The sequence below is a fragment of the Bufo bufo genome, chromosome 1 (assembly GCF_905171765.1).
Source record: "Bufo bufo chromosome 1, aBufBuf1.1, whole genome shotgun sequence".
NCBI classification, from domain to species: Eukaryota; Metazoa; Chordata; class Amphibia; order Anura; family Bufonidae; genus Bufo; species Bufo bufo.
Window position 1 is genome coordinate 509,759,456 of NC_053389.1, and position 20,105 is coordinate 509,779,560.

General features: G+C 47.8%; 1 protein-coding gene across 2 annotated transcripts in view; it reads left to right on the forward strand.

The window, feature by feature from the left end:
• Positions 1-20,105, forward strand: part of LOC120981567 — a 180,638-nt gene that overhangs the window by 17,570 nt on the left and 142,963 nt on the right. Inside the window, exon 2 of one of the 2 annotated variants that reach the window (XM_040411107.1) lies at positions 18,172-18,261. The exons of the other annotated variant lie outside the window; for it this stretch is intronic. Coding sequence (XP_040267041.1) covers positions 18,172-18,261 — 90 coding nt within the window. The remainder of the gene's footprint in view (positions 1-18,171; positions 18,262-20,105) is intronic. 2 annotated transcript variants of the gene reach the window in all.

The following is a 20,105-nucleotide window of genomic DNA, read 5'->3' on the forward strand; positions in this document are numbered from 1 at the left end:
AGCATGGATCCGGTTTCAGCCTTGATTGACCACATGCAAGGTCTTTCACTGGAGGTAGCAGATCTCCGTAAAACTGTGTCTCAGTTTCAGGTGTCCGGTTCTGCTGGTGTTCATGGAGTTTGTTCCGAGCCTAAGATCTCGCTTCCGGATACGTTCTCCAGGGGTAGTGAGAATTTTGTTCGCTTTAGAGAGGCTTGCAAACTCCATTTTCGCCTACTTCCCTATTCCTCTGGTGATGAGGAGCAGAGGGTGGGGATCATCATCTCGCTGCTCAGGGATAACGCTCAGTCTTGGGCCTTTTCGCTGCTGGTGGGGGCACGGCCCCTCCGATCGGTGGATGAATTTTTTGTAGCCCTGTGGCAGATATATGATGACCCGGATCGTATTGCTCTGGCTGAATCTAAACTGCGTCTTTTATGCCAGGGTAAACAGTCCGCAGAGATATATTGTTCTGAATTTCGGAGATGGACAGCTTATACTGGTTGGAATGATCCTGCACTCCGAAGTCAATTTTGCCATGGTCTTTCGGAAAGATTGAAAATGCATTTGCTTTTCATGAGAGACCAGCCTCGTTAGAGTCTGCCATGTCTCTAGCTGTTCGTATTGACAGGCATCTTAGAGAGAGAGAGGAGACTACTCCTTCCTGTCATATTCAACCCAAGGACAGTGGGGCTGTCTCATTCAGTGCGCAGGGGTCTCAGTCTCTCTCAATCCCCTCTGAGGAGGAGGCCATGCAGCTGGGTTTGCTTGCCTCTGATAGTAGAGGATTCAGCTCTCAGAGGAGGGTTTGTTTCTGTTGTTGGGGTATAAATCATTTGGCTAATGTTTTCCCCTCTAGGAGATTCATGGAGTTTTCTGAGGGTAATAAAAGAAAAACTAAAATAAAAAAAACCCCTAAAAACTTTCCATTTGCTACTATTGGCAAGGTTGATGCGGAAATTGAAGGTTTGCCTTTTACTTGTAGTTCCCGTTTTCTCCTACTTGCCAGGGTGGCGCTAGACAGCAAGAACATTGTTTGTGAGATTTTTGTAGATAGTGGAGCAGCTGTCAATCTCATTGATAATCAATTTGCAATAACGCATGGTTTCCAGGTAAGCACTTTGGAAAAGGATATACCTGTTTTTGCTATCGATTCCGCTCCACTTTCTCAAAGATCGTTAAAGGGCATAGTTCACAATATCCGTTTGACTGTGGGATACGCTCATGTTGAGGATATGTCGTGTTTTGTCCTAAGTGGATTACCTACTCCTCTAGTGTTGGGGCTACCCTGGCTCACTAAACATAACCCTACCATTGATTGGCAAGCAAGGCAAATAAATGGTTGGAGTGAGTTTTGCAGAGAGAATTGCCTCACGGCATCTCTTTCAGAGGTTTCTACCAAGACTGTACCATCTTTTCTCTCTGAATTTTCGGATGTGTTTTCCGAGAGTGCTGTCCAGGAGTTGCCCCCTCACCGGGAGTACGAATGCCCTATTAATCTCATCCCAGGTGCCAAGCTGCCAAAATCACGTTTATACAATCTCTCCCAACCTGAAAGAGCCTGAGAAAGGGACACATCCGACCCTCGAAGTCACCTGTTGCCGCTGTTGTTTTTTTTTTAAAGAAAAAAGATGGTTCTTTAAAGGGAACCTGTCATCTGGATTTTGAGTATAGAGCTGAGGACATGGGTTGCTAGATGGCCACTAGCACATCCGCAATATCCAGTCCCCATAGCTCTATGTGCTTTTATTGTGTAAAAAAATTATTTGATACATATGCAAATTAACCTGAGATGAGTCCTGTACGTGTGATGAATCAGGGACAGGACTCATCTCAGGTTAATTTGCATATGTATCAAATCAGTTTTTTTACACAATAAAAGCACACAGAGCTATGGGGACTGGGTATTGCGTATGTGCTAGCGGCCATCTAGCAACCCATGTCCTCAGTTCTATACCCAAAATCCAGGTGACAGGTTCCCTTTAAGACCTTGTCTGGATTTCAGGGAGCTGAACCGTATCACAATTCGTGACCCATATCCGCTTCCTCTGATCCCGGACCTGTTTAACCAGATTGTTGGGGCTAAAGTTTTTCTAAGTTGGATTTAAGAGGGGCATACAACCTAGTCAGGGTCAGGGAAGGGGACGAATGGAAGACGGCCTTCAATACCCCTGAGGGTCATTTCGAGAATTTGGTTATGCCCTTTGGTTTGATGAATGCTCCGGCCGTCTTCCAACATTTTGTGAACAGCATTTTTTATAATTTAATGGGGAAATTTGTATTGGTGTATCTAGATGACATTTTGATTTTTTCTCCTGATTTCAAGACTTATCGAGACCACCTACGTCAGGTCTTGCTGATTCTGCGGGAGAATAAATTGTACGCTAAACTGGAAAAATGTGTGTTTGCGGTTCCGGAGATTCAATTTCTTGGTTTTCTTCTCTCCGCTTCTGGTTTTCGCATGGACCCTGAGAAGGTCCGCGCTGTGCTTGATTGGGAGCTTCGTGAGAATCAGAAGGCGCTGATGCGGTTTTTGGGTTTTGCCAATTATTACAGAAAGTAAATTTTGAATTATTCCTCTGTTGTTAAGCCACTCACTGATATGACTAAAAAAGGGGTAGATTTTTCCTCGTGTTTGGTAGATGCGCTTAAAGCCTTTTCTAGTATCAAAGAGAGTTTTGCTTCCGCTCCCATTTTGGTACAACCTGATGTCTCTCTACCTTTTATTGTTGAGGGCTGACGCTTTTGAGGTGGGTGTGGGTGCAGTCTTATCTCAGGGTCCCTCTCCTGCCAAATGGCGACCGTGTGCCTTTTTCTCAAGGAAACTCTCCTCTGCAGAGAGAAATTACGATGTGGGAGATAGGGAGTTGTTGGCCATCAAATTAGCTTTTGAGGAATTGGTTAGAGGGAGCCAGACACCCTATTACTGTGTTTACCGACCATAAGAATCTGGCCTACTTGGAATCGGCCAAGCGTCTGAACCCGAGACAGGCCAGATGGTCTTTGTTCTTCTCTAGGTTTAATTTTGTTGTCACGTTCCGCCCTGGGGTTAAAAATGTGAAGGCGGATGCCCTGTCACATTGTTTTCCGGGAGGGGGGAACTTTGAAGACCCGTGTCCCATTTTGGCTGAAGGGGTGGTCGTCTCTGCGCTTTATCCTGATTTGGAGGCAGAAGTTCAGGCAGCCCAGGCAGAGGCTCCTGATCTTTGTCCTCCTGGGAGGTTGTTTGTGCCTCTCACTTTACGACACAAGGTTTTTAAGGAGCACCACGATACGGTCCTTGCTGGGCACCACAATGGATCTCATTGCTTGGTGATTCTGGTGGCCGCCTCTTCGTAAGACGGTTGAGGGTTTTGTGGCAGCCAGCGAGACCTGCGCTCGTGCCAAGGTCCCTCATTCACAGCCATCGGGTTCTGTCCTCCCGTTACCCAATCCTTCCCGTCCTTGGACGCATCTGTCCATGGACTTCATTACGGACCTGCCTCGTTCCTCGGGGAAGACTGTGATTTTGGTGGTAGTGGACCGTTTTAGCAAAATGGCGCATTTCATTCACTTTCCTGGGTTACCCAATGCTAAGACGTTGGCGCAAGCGTTTGTTGATCCCATTTAACAATTGCATGGCATTCCTTCAGACATCGTTTCTGATAGGGGCATGCAGTTTGTTTCCAGATTCTGGAAGGCCTTCTGTTCTCACTTGGGGGTTTGGTTGTCGTTCTCTTCTGCTATTAACCCGCAGTCGAATGGTCAGACCGAACACGTCAATCAGAATCTGGAGACATATCTGCGCTGTTTTGTGGCGGAGAATCAGGAGGATTGGTATTCTTTTTTTGTCCCTTGCTGAGTTTGCTTTAAATAACCATCACCAGGAGTCCTCTGATAAGTCACCATTTTTTGGTGCATATGGCTTTCATCCGCAGTTTGGGACATTCTCTGGAGAGGGGTCTTCTGGTTTACCTGATGAGGAGAGATTTTCCTCGTCTTTGTCATTTATTTGGCAAAAGATTCAGGGTAATCTGAAGAGGATGAGTGAGAGATATAAGCGTGTGGCGGATAAGAGACGTGTGCCTTGTCCGGACCTGAATGTGGGTGATCTGGTGTGGTTGTCTACAAAGAATATCAAACTGAAGCTTCCCTCCTGGAAGTTGGGTCCTAAGTTTATTGGGCCTTACAAGATCTTGTCCGTCATCAATCCCGTTGCCTTCCGTCTTGATCTTCCTCAGACTTGGAAGATCCAAAATGTTTTTCACAGGTCCCTATTAAAACCTTATGTCCAACCCACTGTACCCTCCTCTTTGCCTCCTCCTCCGATTTTTGTTGATGGTAATCTTGAATTTCAGGTCTCTAGGATTGTGGATTCTCGCATTATCCGCGGTTCTCTCCAGTACCTCGTTCATTGGGAGGGTTGTGGGTCCCAGTGGCGGACATTAAGGCGGTTTATACTACTTCCTGGATGAGGTGTTCACTGCTGGAGGCTGCTGCTGCTCCAGTTTTTTTCCTTTATTTGTGTTTCCTTGCTGGCTTGATTCTAGGTGACCCTGACTCCATCCGTATTAAGTGCAGGGAGCCGGTGGTCGTGTCCCACTCACTATTATAGGGTTTTCAGGTGTCACACAGTATTAGGTACGTGGGCATGCAATCATCTACCATAGAGACCCTTGCATGGGCATAGCAGTCAGAGACAGCTCTAGGGATTTTATAGGGCTCACCCATATGCTCCTTAGTTTGGGATCAAGCCAGTCGGATGTTTATTTATAAGTTCCAGCTTTCTGCAACATCATCCGTGACACAGCTCTGGGACTAGACAGTTTGACGCACATTCCTTGCCTTGCGCATGTGCTGAATTTGGTGGTGCAGAGATTCCTTAAAAATTACCCCGATATGTCAGAGCTGCTGCATAAAGTGCGGGCCGTCTGTGTGCGCTTTTGGCGTTCTCACCCTGCTGCAGCGTAACTTCGGCCTTCCCGCTCACCGCCTCATATGCGACGGGCCCACAAGGTGGAACTCCACCTTGCACATGCTGGCCAGACTGTGCGAGCAGCAGCAGGCGATAGTGGAGTTTCAGCTGCAGCACGCACGGGTGAGTCGCTCCGCGGAACAGCACCACTTCAACACCAATGACTGGGCCTCCATGCGAGACCTGTGTCCCTTGTTGCGCTGTTTCGAGTACTCCACCAACATGGCCAGTGCCGATAACGCCGTTCTCAGCGTTACTATCCCACTTCTATGCCTCCTTGAAAAAATGCTGCTGGCGATGATGGAAGAGGATGTGGCACAGGAGGAGGAGGAGGAAGAGGGATCATTTCGTAGGGTTTCCAGCTAGTCATTCCCAAGTGGCTCCGAGGGTGGGTTCCTGCACCCACAAACGCCAGGTACACAATTGTCCAGCCAGGGCACAGTTCTGGAGGATGAGGAGGAGGAGATGGACTAGGAGGAACCATGTTCACAGTAGGGTGGCACCCAGACCAGCTCATGGCCATCACTGGTGCGTGGCTGGGGGGATACAGAGGACACAGAGGATACACCTCCCACAGAGGACAGCTTTTCGTTGCCTCTGGGCAGCCTGGCACACATGAGCGATTACATGTTGCAGTGTCTCTGCAACGACCGCCGAGTTGCCCACATTCTAACTTGTGCTGATTACTGGGTGGCCACGCTGCTGGATCCCCGTTACAAGGACAACGTACTGTCCTTAATTCCCTCACTGCAGCATGATCGTAAGATGCGCGAGTACAAGCACACGCTGGTAGACGCGCTGCTGGTGGCATTCCCACCTGATAGCGGGGACACAGTGGAAGCACAAGGCGAAGGCAGAGGACAAGGAAGAGGTCGCCAACGCAGCTGGGGCACCGCCAGCACCTCAGAAGGCAGGGTTAGCATGGCCAAAATGTGGAAAAGCTTTGTCAGCATGCCACAACAACCAGCACCACCAGCTGATATGGAACGTCTTAGCAGGAGGCAGCATTTCACCAACATGGTGGAGCAGTATTTGTGCACATGCTTACACACACTGAATGATGGATCTGCCCCCTTCAACTTCTGGGTCTCCAAATTGGGCACATGGCCTGAGCTTTCCCTTTACGCCTTGGAGGTGCTGGCCTGCCCTGCAGCCAGTGTATTATCTGAACTTGTGTTTAGCACGGCAGGGGGTGTCATCACAGACAAACGCAGCCGCCTGTCCACAGCCAATGTGGACAAGATCACGTTCATTACAATGAACCAGCCATGGATCCCACAGGACTTGTTCGTACCTTGTGCAGAATAGACATGTATACCGGCCTTAACCAGCCATTGTTATACTGCATCGCAATTGCTCATTCTTGTATTTTGGATATTTCACACTCTTTTGGAGTGTACCCTAATTTAAAAAAATCGAAAATTAAAACCAAAAACCTCAACTTTGGGTGTGAAGTACCACTGCTATACCTATTAGACAGGTAAAAAAAATAATAATAATAATGTGTCAGTTATATTTTCCGGTGAAATTCACCAATTTTTGGGTGTGATGTTCCACTGCTATACCTATTTGACCGGTAAAAATAAAAAATAAATTTGTCAGTAAAATTTTCGGGTGAAATTCACAAATTTTTGGCTGTAATACCTAGTTGACAGCTTCATAAATTTCAATAATTTTTCTTTTACATTTTCGGGTGACAATAAAAAAAAATTTCTGTCATAGACCCCTGCTCTATGAAGTAGACAGGTTAATAAATTTCTGTAATCTTTCTCTTACATTCTTGGGTTGACATTTTACAATTTTAGACACGAATAAACCCCTGCTCTGCATAGGTGACAGGGAATAAAATTTCGGAAATTCTTCTTTAATTAATGCGCGCCAACTCCTTTCATTCAATGCTTAAACTTTAACAAGTTGTACCACATTTGCACTTCAATAATTTGTCCCACATTTCCGCTTTACTCATTTGGCCAACATTTGCGCATCAATAATGTGTCCCACATTTCCGCTTTACTCATTTGACCCACATTTGCGCTTCAATAAGTTGTCCCACATTTCTGCTTTACTCATTTGGCCCACATTTGCGCTTCTGTAATTTGTCCCACATTTGCGCCTCAATAACTTTTCCCATATTTCCGGTCGATCCCAAAAAAAAAGTATAAATTTATCTCCCTTAAATTTGGTCTCTTTTTCTCACGCTCCCTCTCCAGCGTGGAACCCTGGTAGGCTCAGAAAAGAACATTGAAAGTTGATAGGGAAGATATCCAAATGGATGGTGGATGTCACTGGCAGTGGCGTCGCCAGGGGGGGCCAGAGGGGGCCATGGACCCCCCTACATCAAGCTGTGCCCACCCATGTGCCCCCCCAACTAAAATGTCCCCCATTCATTTTGATACGAGTTGGTCTGTGCTGCGCACTGCGCAGGCACTAGGCAGCCCTACCGGACATCTTCTTCACATCTGATGATCTGATCTGACTGAGTCTCGGACTCGGTGCCGTTGCGGTCTCACTTTCTAGTCTCCACCCACCGCCGCCGCGCCGCGTCCCCAGCCCCGCCCCCAGCCCCAGGACCTGACCAGTTGAGTCAGACTCAGTCAGACTCAGTGGCAGTGCTGTGCATAAATCAGCACGCCGCTAGTCGAGACTAGCTGATTCTGATTCATTCAACTACTGGCAGCAGCTGCTTAAAGGGCTTCTGTCACCCCACTAAATTTTTTTTGGCAACTTAAATTCCTTATAATGCGATATATCAATATATAATGCTCTTACTCATTTTGGTTGGGCAGTTTCTTCAAAAAACGGACTTTTATAATATGTAAATGAGCTCTCTACCAGCAAGTAGGGCGGTTACTTGCTGGTAGCAGCCGCATCCTCCTTTCATAAAGACGCCCCCTCCTCATGTTGATTGACAGGGCCAGCGAACGCACTCATCCTTTGGCTGGCCCTGTCTGCGTTCAAAATCTGGCGCCTGCGCCGTACCGGTCTTCAGTCGGCGCAGGCGCACTGAGAGGAGGACGCTCGCTCGGCCGCTCCATCCTCAGTGCGCCTGCGCTAGGTGTAGATGTGACGTCATCAGCGCAGGCGCATTGAGGATGGAGCGGCCGAGCAAGCGTCCTCCTATCAGTGCGCCTGCGCCGACTGTGGACAGGTAAGGCGCTGCGCCAGATTTTGAACGCAGACAGGGCCAGCCAGAGGACGAGCGCGTTCGCTGGCCCTGTCAATCAACATGAGGAGGGGGCATCTTTATGAAAGGAGCCCTACTTGCTGGTAGAGAGCTCATTTACATATTATAAAAGTCAGTTTTTTGAATAAACTGCCCAACCAAAATGAGTAAGAGCATTATATATTGATATATCGCATTATAAGGAATTTAAGTTGCCCAAAAAAAAATATATGACTTTAGTGGGGTGACAGAAGCCCTTTAAGCCAGCCAGGCCCAGACTAGAGACTGTGAGACAGACAGTGTATGGCGTGGCGTGGCCCTACCTTACCCTACCGATACCGAACAGACTGGACTAAGACTGACTGAGCCTGACCTAGTGGTGACGGTGTAGCAGGTTAACTTAATAATAATAAGGTACAACTTACAAGTAGTGACTAGTGACTGAGTGGACTGACTAATAGGGATGAGCGAACCCGAACTGTATAGTTCGGGTTCGTACCGAATTTTGGGGTGTCCGTGACACGGACCCGAACATTTTAGTAAAAGTCCGGGTTCGGTGTTCGTTGTTTTCTTGGCTCTTTTTGAAAGGCTGCAAAGCAGCCAATCAACAAGCGTCAAACTACTTGCCCCACGAGGCCATCACAGCCATGCCTACTACTATTGGCATGGCTGTGATTGGCCAGTGCAGCATGTGACCCAGCCTCTATTTAAGCTGGAGTCACGTAGCGCCGCACTTCACTCTGCTGTGCTTAGTGTAGGGAGAGGTTGCAGCTGCGACGTTAGGGCGAGATTAGGCAGTGATTAACTCCTCCAAAACACTTAAGTCAGTGATCGATCTACAGCTGTGGATCATTGAACTGCTGCTATTCAATTGCTCACTGTTTTTAGGCTGCCCAGAGCGTTTTTCAGTCACTTTTTTCTGGGGTGATCGGCGGCCATTTTGTGTCTTGTTGTGCGCCAGCACAAGCTGCCACCAAGTCCATTTAACCATCAATAGTGTGGTTATTTTTTTGCTATATCCTACATCAGGGGCAAGCTGTCACCAAGTCCATTTAACCATCAATAGTGTGGTTATTTTTTGGCTATATCCTACATCAGGGGCAAGCTGCCACCAAGTCCATTTAACCATCAATAGTGTGGTTATTTTTTTGCTATATCCTATCAGGGGCAAGCTGCCACCAAGTCCATTTAACCATCAATAGTGTGGTTATTTTTTGGCTATATCCTACTTCAGGGGCAAGCTGCCACCAAGTCCATTTAACCATCAATAGTGTGGTTATTTTTTGGCTATATCCTACATCAGGGGCAAGCTGCCACCAAGTCCATTTAACCATCAATAGTGTGGTTATTTTTTTGCTATATCCTACATCAGGGGCAAGCTGCCACCAAGTCCATTTAACCATCAATAGTGTGGTTATTTTTTGGCTATATCCTACATCAGGGGCAAGCTGCCACCAAGTCCATTTAACCATCAATAGTGTGGTTATTTTTTGGCTATATCCTACATCAGGGGCAAGCTGCCACCAAGTCCATTTAACCATCAATAGTGTGGTTATTTTTTTGCTATATCCTACATCAGGGGCAAGCTGCCACCAAGTCCATTTAACCATCAATAGTGTGGTTATTTTTTGGCTATATCCTACATCAGGGGCAAGCTGCCACCAAGTCCATTTAACCATCAATAGTGTGGTTATTTTTTGGCTATATCCTACATCAGGGGCAAGCTGCCACCAAGTCCATTTAATCATCAATAGTGTGGTTATTTTTTGGCTATATCCTACATCAGGGGCAATCTGCCACCAAGTCCATTTAACCATCAATAGTGTGGTTATTTTTTTGCTATATCCTACATCAGGGGCTTGGCTGTGCTTGCTATTTTATTGAGGGGTGAAATACAATTGCCAAAATAGCAGTACCCTAAATCTGGTGTTTCAGCTGTGGCCAGCCAATTGTAATACTGTCTGCTGTCTAGCAAAGGATATATTTTTGTTCTGGGTTGAAATACAATTCCCAACTTAGCAATTTCCTAAATTAGTGGTTTCTGCTATATCAGGGCTACTTTAAATCTATTCATTAAAAGGGTATATTAGATTCAAGGTGCTGATAGGGTCATTCTCAATAACTTCACACACACGCTACTGTGTATATCCAAGTCTAATTCTGTCCGTAAACGTATACCTGTCACTCAGCGCCTAAATAATAGGCCTCAAATTTATATTCAGCTAAATCTGTGGTTATTGCTGTAGCTGGTCAAGTTATATTGTGTCCGTCAAAGCACAGTTTTTGTTCTGGGTTGAAATACAATTCCCAACCTAGCAATTTCCTAAATTAGTAGTTTCTGCTGTATCAGGCCTACTTTAAATCTATCCCTAAAAGGGTATATTAGATTCAAGGTGCTGATAGGGTCATTCTCAATAACTTCATACACACACTACTGTGCATATTCAAGTCTAATTCTGTCCGTAAACGTATACCTGTCACCCAGCGCCTAAATACTAGGCCTCAAATTTATATTCAGCTAAATCTGTCATTACTGCTGTGCCTGTATTAGTGTAATACGGTACCTAAATAGATAGCCAGATAGTGTTAGGTGTCTGTAAAAAAAGGCCTGAATTTGAATTCAATACATTGGGCCAAATAATGTTTTTCTTATTGTGGTGAACGGTAACAATGAGGAAAACATCTAGTAAGGGACGCGGACGGGGACATGGTCGTGGTGGTGTTAGTGGACCCTCTGGTGCTGGGAGAGGACGTGGCCGTTCTGCCACAGCCACACGTCGTAGTGAACCAACTACCTCAGGTCCCAGTAGCCGCCAGAATTTACAGCCATATTTGTTGGGGCCCAATGCCGTTCTAAGGATGGTAAGGCCTGAGCAGGTACAGGCATTAGTCAATTGGGTGGCTGACAGTGGATCTAGCACGTTCACATTATCTCCCACCCAGTCTTCTGCAGAAAGCGCACAGATGGCGCATGAAAACCAAGCCCATCAGTCTGTCACATCACCCCCATGCATATCAGAAAACTGTCTGAGCCTCAAGTTATGCAGCAGTCTCTTATGCTGTTTGAAGACTCTGCTGGCAGGGTTTCCCAAGGGCATCCACCTAGCCCTTCCCCAGGGGTGGAAGAGATAGAATGCACTAACACACAACCACTTATGTTTCCTGATGATGAGGACATGGGAATACCACCTCAGCACGTCTCTGATGATGACGAAACACAGGTGCCAACTGCTGCGTCTTTCTGCAGTGTGCAGACTGAACAGGAGGTCAGGGTGGAAGACGATGCAGGGGACGATGAGGTCCTAGACCCCACCTGGAATGAAGGTCGTGCCACTGACTTTCACAGTTCGGAGGAAGAGGCAGTGGTGAGACCGAGCCAACAGCGTAGCAAAAGAGGGAGCAGTGGGCAAAAGCAGAACACCCGCCGCCAAGAGACTCCGCCTGCTACTGACCGCCGCCATCTGGGACCGAGCACTCCAAAGGCAGCTTCAAGGAGTTCCCTGGCATGGCACTTCTTCAAACAATGTGCTGACGACAAGACCCGAGTGGTTTGCACGCTGTGCCATCAGAGCCTGAAGCGAGGCATTAACGTTCTGAACCTTAGCACAACCTGCATGACCAGGCACCTGCATGCAAAGCATGAACTGCAGTGGAGTAAACACCTTAAAAACAAGGAAATCACTCAGGCTCCCCCTGCTACCTCTTCTGCTGCTGCCGCCTCGGCCTCTTCTGCTGCTGCCGCCTCAGCCTCTTCCTCCGCCTCTGGAGGAACGTTGGCACCTGCCGCCCAGCAAACATGGGATGTACCACCAACACCACCACCTGCGTCACCAAGCATCTCAACCATGTCACACGGCAGCGTTCAGCTCTCCATCTCACAAACATTTGAGAGAAAGCGTAAATTCCCACCTAGCCACCCTCGATCCCTGGCCCTGAATGCCAGCATTTCTAAACTACTGGCCTATGAAATGCTGTCATTTAGGCTGGTGGACACAGACAGCTTCAAACAGCTCATATCGCTTGCTGTCCCACAGTATGTTGTTCCCAGCCGGCACTACTTCTCCAAGAGAGCCGTGCCTTCCCTGCACAACCAAGTATCCGATAAAATCAAGTGTGCACTGCGCAACGCCATCTGTGGCAAGGTCCACCTAACCACAGATACGTGGACCAGTAAGCACGGCCAGGGACGCTATATCTCCCTAACTGCACACTGGGTAAATGTAGTGGCAGCTGGGCCCCTGGCGGAGAGCTGTTTGGCGCACGTCCTTCCGCCGCCAAGGATCGCAGGGCAACATTCTTTGCCTCCTGTCTCCTCCTCCTACTCAGCTTCCTCCTCCTCTTCTTCCACCTGCTCATCCAGTCAGCCACACACCTTCACCACCAACTTCAGCACAGCCCGGGGTAAACGTCAGCAGGCCATTCTGAAACTCATATGTTTGGGGGACAGGCCCCACACCGCACAGGAGTTGTGGCGGGGTATAGAACAACAGACCGACGAGTGGTTGCTGCCGGTGAGCCTCAAGCCCGGCCTGGTGGTGTGTGATAATGGGCGAAATCTCGTTGCAGCTCTGGGACTAGCCGGTTTGACGCACATCCCTTGCCTGGCGCATGTGTTGAATTTGGTGGTGCAGAAGTTCATTCACAACTACCCCAACATGTCAGAGCTGCTGCATAAAGTGCGGGCCGTCTGTTGGCGCTTCCGGCGTTCACATCCTGCCGCTGCTCGCCTGTCTGCGCTACAGCGTAACTTCGGCCTTCCTGCTCACCGCCTCATATGCGACGTGCCCACCAGGTGGAACTCCACCTTGCACATGCTGGACAGACTGTGCAAGCAGCAGCAGGCCATAGTGGAGTTTCAGCTGCAGCACGCACGGGTCAGTCGCACTGCGGAACAGCACCACTTCACCACCAATGACTGGGCCTCCATGCGAGACCTGTGTGCCCTGTTGCGCTGTTTCGAGTACTCCACCAACATGGCCAGTGGCGATGACGCCGTTATCAGCGTTACAATACCACTTCTATGTCTCCTTGAGAAAACACTTAGGGCGATGATGGAAGAGGAGGTGGCCCAGGAGCAGGAGGAGGAGGAAGAGGGGTCATTTTTAGCACTTTCAGGCCAGTCTCTTCGAAGTGACTCAGAGGGAGGTTTTTTGCAACAGCAGAGGCCAGGTACAAATGTGGCCAGACAGGGCCCACTACTGGAGGACGAGGAGGACTAGGATGAGGAGGAGGTGGAGGAGGATGAAGATGAAGCATGTTCACAGCGGGGTGGCACCCAGTGCAGCTCGGGCCCATCACTGGTGCGTGGCTGGGGGGAAACGCAGGACGATGACGATACGCCCCCCACAGAGGACAGCTTGTCCTTACCTCTGGGCAGCCTGGCACACATGAGCGACTACATGCTGCAGTGCCTGCGCAACGACAGCAGAGTTGCCCACATTTTAACTTGTGCGGACTACTGGGTTGCCACCCTGCTGGATCCATGGTACAAAGACAATGTGCCCACCTTACTTCCTGCACTGGAGCGTGATAGGAAGATGCGCGAGTACAAGCGCACATTGGTAGATGCGCTACTGAGAGCATTCCCAAATGTCACAGGGGAACAAGTGGAAGCCCAAGGCGAAGGCAGAGGAGGAGCAAGAGGTCGCCAACGCAGCTGTGTCACGGCCAGCTCCTCTGAGGGCAGGGTTAGCATGGCAGAACTGTGGAAAAGTTTTGTCACCACGCCACAGCTAACTGCACCACCACCTGATACGGAACGTGTTAGCAGGAGGCAACATTTCACTAACATGGTGGAACAGTACGTGTGCACACCCCTCCACGTACTGACTGATGGTTCGGCCCCATTCAACTTCTGGGTCTCCAAATTGTCCACGTGGCCAGAGCTAGCCTTTTATGCCTTGGAGGTGCTGGCCTGCCCGGCGGCCAGCGTTTTGTCTGAACGTGTATTCAGCACGGCAGGGGGCGTCATTACAGACAAACGCAGCCGCCTGTCTACAGCCAATGTGGACAAGCTGACGTTCATAAAAATGAACCAGGCATGGATCCCACAGGACCTGTCCATCCCTTGTGCAGATTAGACATTTACTACCTCCCCTTAACCATATATTATTGTACTCCAGGGCACTTCCTCATTCAATCCTATATTTATTTTCATTTTACCATTATATTGCGGGGCAACCCAAAGTTGAATGAAGCTCTCCTCTGTCTGGGTGCCGGGGCCTAAAAATATCTGACAGTGGCCTGTTCCAGTGTTGGGTGACGTGAAGCATGATTCTCTGCTATGACATGAAGACTGATTCTCTGCTGAGTCGCTGACATGAAGCCTCTCTTCTGTCTGGGTGCCGGGGCCTAAATGTGTGACAGTGGCCTGTTCCAGTGTTGGGTGACGTGCAGCCTGATTCTCTGCTATGACATGAAGACTGATTCTCTGCTGACATGAAGCCAGATTCTATGTTATGGGACCTCTCTTCTCTGCCTGGGTGCCGGGGCCTAAATATCTGACAATGGACTGTTGCAGTGGTGGGTGACGTGAAGCCTGATTCTCTGCTATGACATGAAGACTGATTCTCTGCTGACATGAAGCCAGATTCTCTGCTATGGGACCTCTCTCCTCTGCCTGGGCCTAAATATCTGACAATGGACTGTTCCAGTGGTGGGTGACATGAAGCCTGATTCTCTGCTATGACATGAAGACTGATTCTCTGCTGACATGAAGCCTGAATCTCTGTTATGGGACCTCTCTCCTCTGCCTGGGTGCCGGGGCCTAAATATCTGACAATGGACTGTTCCAGTGGTGGGTGACGTGAAGCATGATTCTCTGCTATGACATGAAGACTGATTCTCTGCTGACATGAAGCCAGATTCTATGTTATGGGACCTCTCTCCTCTGCCTGGGTGCCGGGGCCTAAATATCTGACAATGGACTGTTACAGTGGTGGGTGACGTGAAGCCTGATTCTCTGCTATGACATGAAGACTGATTCTCTGCTGACATGAAGCCAGATTCTCTGCTATGGGACCTCTCTCCAATTGATATTGGTTAATTTTTATTTATTTTATTTTATTTTTATTTTTATTCATTTCCCTATCCACATTTGTTTGCAGGGGATTTAACTACATTTTGCTGCCTTTTGCAGCCCTCTAGCCCTTTCCTGGGCTGTTTTACAGCCTTTTTAGTGCCAAAAAGTTCTGGTCCCCATTGACTTCAATGGGGTTCGGGTTCGGGACGAAGTTCGGGTCGGGTTCGGATCCCGAACCCAAACATTTCCGGGAAGTTCGGCCGAACTTCTTGAACCCGAACATCCAGGTGTTCACTCAACTCTACTGACTAAGTCTCTTTCTATTCTAACTAGAGAGATTAGATCTGACTCTGACTGAGTCTGAGAGGAGAGCTGGCTGGCGGCTGCCCCTGAATCTTCCTGATTTAAAAGTTAAAGAGGTTCTGCACTTTAATTTAACTGATGATCTATCCTCTGGATAGATCATCAGCTTCTGATCGGTGGGGATCCCGGGTCAGACACCCGGGACCCCCGCCGATTAGCTGCTTGAGAAGGCACCGGCGCTCCAGTAGCGCCGCGGCCTTCTCACTGTTTACCGCCGGCCCAGTGATGTCACGAGTTACGACTAGAATCAACTAGCGTGGGCGGGGCTAAGCTCCATTCAAGTGAACAGAGCTTAGCCGCGCTCAGGCTAGTTGATACTAGTCGTGATGTCAGTCAGTGGGCCGGCGGTAAACAGTGAGAAGGCCGCGGTGCTACTGGAGCGCCGGTGCCTTCTCAAACAGCTGATCGGCGGGGTACCGGGTGTCTGACCCCCGCCGATCAGAAGCTGATGATCTATCCAGAGGATAGATCATCAGTTAAATGAAAATGCAGAACCCCTTTAAAGTTAATGTCAGTGCAGCCTGGATGATTACAGTGTTTACTACTTTACCGTTTAGAGAAATCATGTTCAAATGTGAGCGGTGGGAGGGTGATCTGTGGTCTGTGGATGTCATGAGTCATTACACTGTTATAGGGGGGAGGGATCTGTGGATGATACTCTTATAGTGTTATAGGGAGGGGGATCAGGGGTCTGTGGATGTCATGACACTGTTACGGGGGGTGAATCTGTAGATGACACTGTTATAGGGAGGGGGATCTGTAGATGACACGGTTATGGGGGGGGGATCTGTGCCACTCTGTGGATGACACTGTTAGGCTCCATTCAGACGTCCGTAACAGCGGCAATGTGCGGGTCCGCATTTTTTTCGTGAACGGAATTGCGGACCCGGAAGTGCGGGTCCGCATTTCCGTATACGGCAGCACGTCGTGCTGCCCTATAGAAATGAATGGGTCCGCAATTCCGTTACGCAAATTTCGGATGTGTGAATGGGGCCTTATAGGGAGAGGGATGGATCTGTGGATGACACATAGCATAAGATGCTATAAACGGTATGTGTCATCCACAGATCCCCCTCCATAAGTGTCATCTACAGATCCCCAGGCAGCTAGGACATGTTGAAATCTGAGTGATTGGGGGTTTTCTTCCCCATTGCGGTTTTAGGTATTGGGTAAAGTATCGCAGCATTTCTAAGCATACTTGTGTAAATGTATCGTTGTTATAGCTACCCCCCTACTTTTGTCCTGGCCCCCAGTATGCCCCCCCAAAATTTGAAAGCTAGAGACGCCACTGGTCACTGGGGCACCTCTACATAGGTGACAGGAACATAAATTTAAAAAAAATCGTCAATTACATTGTCAGGTGACATTTTTCAAATTTTGCCGGATAGAAACCCCTGCTCTGCATAGGTGACAGGGAATAAAATTTCAGAAATTCTTCTTTAATTGATGCGCAACACATCCTTTCATTCAATGCTTAAACTTTAAAAAGTTGTCCCACTTTTACACTTTAATACTTTGTCCCATATTTCCGCTCTATAATTTTAAATTTGAAAAAATGAATCCTCCCTTGGATGTGGTCTCTCTTTCTCACGCTCCCTCTCCAGCCTGGAACCCTGATTCCCCGCCACCCGTGATCACCATGGTAGGCGCATAAAAGAACATCGAAAGTTGATAGAGCAGATATCAAATTGGATCGTGAACATCGTGCCCCTGCAACTTCTGGGTCTCCAAATTGGGCTCATGCAGCCAGTGTATTGTCTGAACATGTGTTTAGCACGACTGGAGGGGGTTGTCACAGGTTGTATTTCCCAATGTTTTGGGGTGTGCCCTAATTTGAAAAAATATAAATAAATTTAAAACCAAAAAGCAGTGTAGGCTACCTCCTCCTCCTCCACCGCCGCTTCCACCTACACTGCCATATCCACCGCCTCCTCAACCTCCTACTCCATATGGACCTCTTCCTCCTAGATCAAGATTATTATTTTTTATGTTATTTAAAGTCATTTCCCTATCCACATTTGTTTGCAGAGCACTTGCCATGCTCTTAACCACATTTTGATGCCATTTGCAGCCCTCTAGCCCTTTCCATGACATTTTTACTGACATTTTAGTGCTCAAAAGTTCAGGTCCCCATTGACTTCAATGGGGTTCGGGGTCAAGTTCGGGTCCCGAACTCGAACTTTTTTCTGAAGTTCGGCCGAACCTGTCAAACCCGAACATCCAGGTGTCCGCTCAACTCTCCTCAAGATACCATGGCCTCAGGATACAATATTATCAACATACTATGCTCTTTTCTGACCCATCGTAAGTTGAAACCAGACTCAACATACAACTCATACAATCTCAGACTCAGATCCAACCAATCAAGGCCACTTCTCTGGTAAAATAGCTGTATTAGTTGCTAGTTAGCAGCTATTCCTTACTGATATATGTAAGGACTTGTTTTATCTGTCTTAGTTATATGCTTATTTATCTTAAATCTTAATTTTCTCTTATCTTGGATGACATTTTGGGGCTTAATACTCAATTTACAATGGTTTTAACATACAATGGTCATCCTTGAACCAGTTAATATTGCATGTGGGGGAACCACTGTACTGTAGATAGATACTGTAGATAGATCAAATAATTTGCCTTTTAATCCCTAACAAGTACAGTTGTGTCATTATTCTATTTTATATACCCATTTAGGCAATAGAAAACTATAAGAAGCTACTGAGATTTCTTAACACAATTAAAATCTCTGAAAAGGTGGAAATGGATCCACAGCTTAAACAATTGGTAATTTTAATCATAACTTTTAATTCTTACTTCCAGTCAGATAACAATGGCCTAATTACTCGCTTTTATTGTTTTATATTATGTAACATTGGTCTCTTGCCAAAAACATTATGTAATGCACAAAACTAATCTTACTGAAAAAAATTGCTTCTAAAGTTCATATGACATAATTGTGAATGTGGCATAAAGCCTATTCTCAAACAGTTGTGTAACTATGCAATGCAAAAAGGGAGCGCTGTACAATAAAGATTATAGCTAGAGATGAGCGAAACTTTCAAAAATTTGGTTCGATCCGAACTTATTTGTGGCGAATCACATAAAAAAACAGCTATTTCCTGGCTGCAGAGAGCCTTTATAGTGGTGCATAACACTGTGACTTGCAGTAACATGCATAGGGAGTCTGCTGTGGTAGTGAAATAATACTGCGAGTCAGTATGACATGCAGATGACAGGTGTCGCTCTTAGAATCACTGCACATTTCACTTATTTGGGCAGTCACGGGGCCAAAACTGACCAAATAACTCAAGTATGAACTCAGCCTTACAGATCGATGTTAGCATCAAGAAAAAGCTCGCTCCTTTTACACCATCGTCAGCTGATTCCACATAGATGTCTACAAAACTGTTCTATTAAACGCTTATACAAGTAGAGCCCCCCGACAGAGTGGAGAGGGTGTCAGCAGTAAGTTTGTGTTGACGTCACTGATTATTTTGCCCTTCTTCTGATCCATCAGAACAATAACCCCCAAAAAATGGTTCCTGTCTGTGGAGCATCTGCCTTCACTCGGTCAGCATTTGGTCAGTAATCCATCAGTATTGCTAATGCCAAAAAAAAAAACAGGAGTGGATCCAAAACAGAGATGACACATGAATGGAATATTTGCATGTGTTTTGTGTTTTGTACCCACTCCTGCTTTTGGCCTGAGAGTGGCACAATGACAGAGTGCGGAGGTGGTGGAAGCAGCATCAAGAGGAGGCCACATAGTGGCACAATGACAGTGTGGAGGTGGCGGCAGCATCAGGAGGCCACACAGTGGCAAGGTGACATAGTGTGGAGGTGGCAGCAGCATGAGGAGACCACAGAGTGGCAAGGTGACATAGTGTGGATGTGGCAGCAACATGAGGAGGCCACAGAGTGGCACAATGACAGTGTGGAGGTGGCGGCAGCATCAGGAGGCCACACAGTGGCAAGGTGACATAGTGTGGAGGTGGCAGCAGCATGAGGAGACCACAGAGTGGCAAGGTGACATAGTGTGGATGTGGAAGCAACATGAGGAGGCCACAGAGTGGCACAATGACAGTGTGGAGGTGGCGGCAGCATCAGGAGGCCACACAGTGGCAAGGTGACATAGTGTGGAGGTGGCAGCAGCATGAGGAGACCACAGAGTGGCAAGGTGACATAGTGTGGAGGTGGCAGCAACATAAGGAGGCCACAGAGTGCCAAGGTGACATAGTGTGGAGGTGGCAGCAAAATCAGGAGGCCACAGAGTGGCAAGGTGACATAGTGTGGAGGTGGCAGCAGCATCAGGAGACCACAGCATGACCCGGTGACAGAGTGGGGAGGTGGGAGGCAATAACAGTACCTGCTGATGATGGTGGGTATAAGAAGGAGCACTTGGCATCAGATGTGTGGCATCAGGCGGGTGGCAGTGATAGAATAGTAGCTGAGAATAGGTACCCAGAAGAAACCGGTCTTTTGTCAAAGTGTTGGTGTGGCACCATGGATGATCTAGTCTGATGCATCAGGCATTGGTGGGTGCAAATCCTGGCTGATCCATGCCTAATTCATCTTGACAAAGGTCAGTCTCTCCACATTTTGTGTGGACAGGCAAGTTCTTCTTGGGG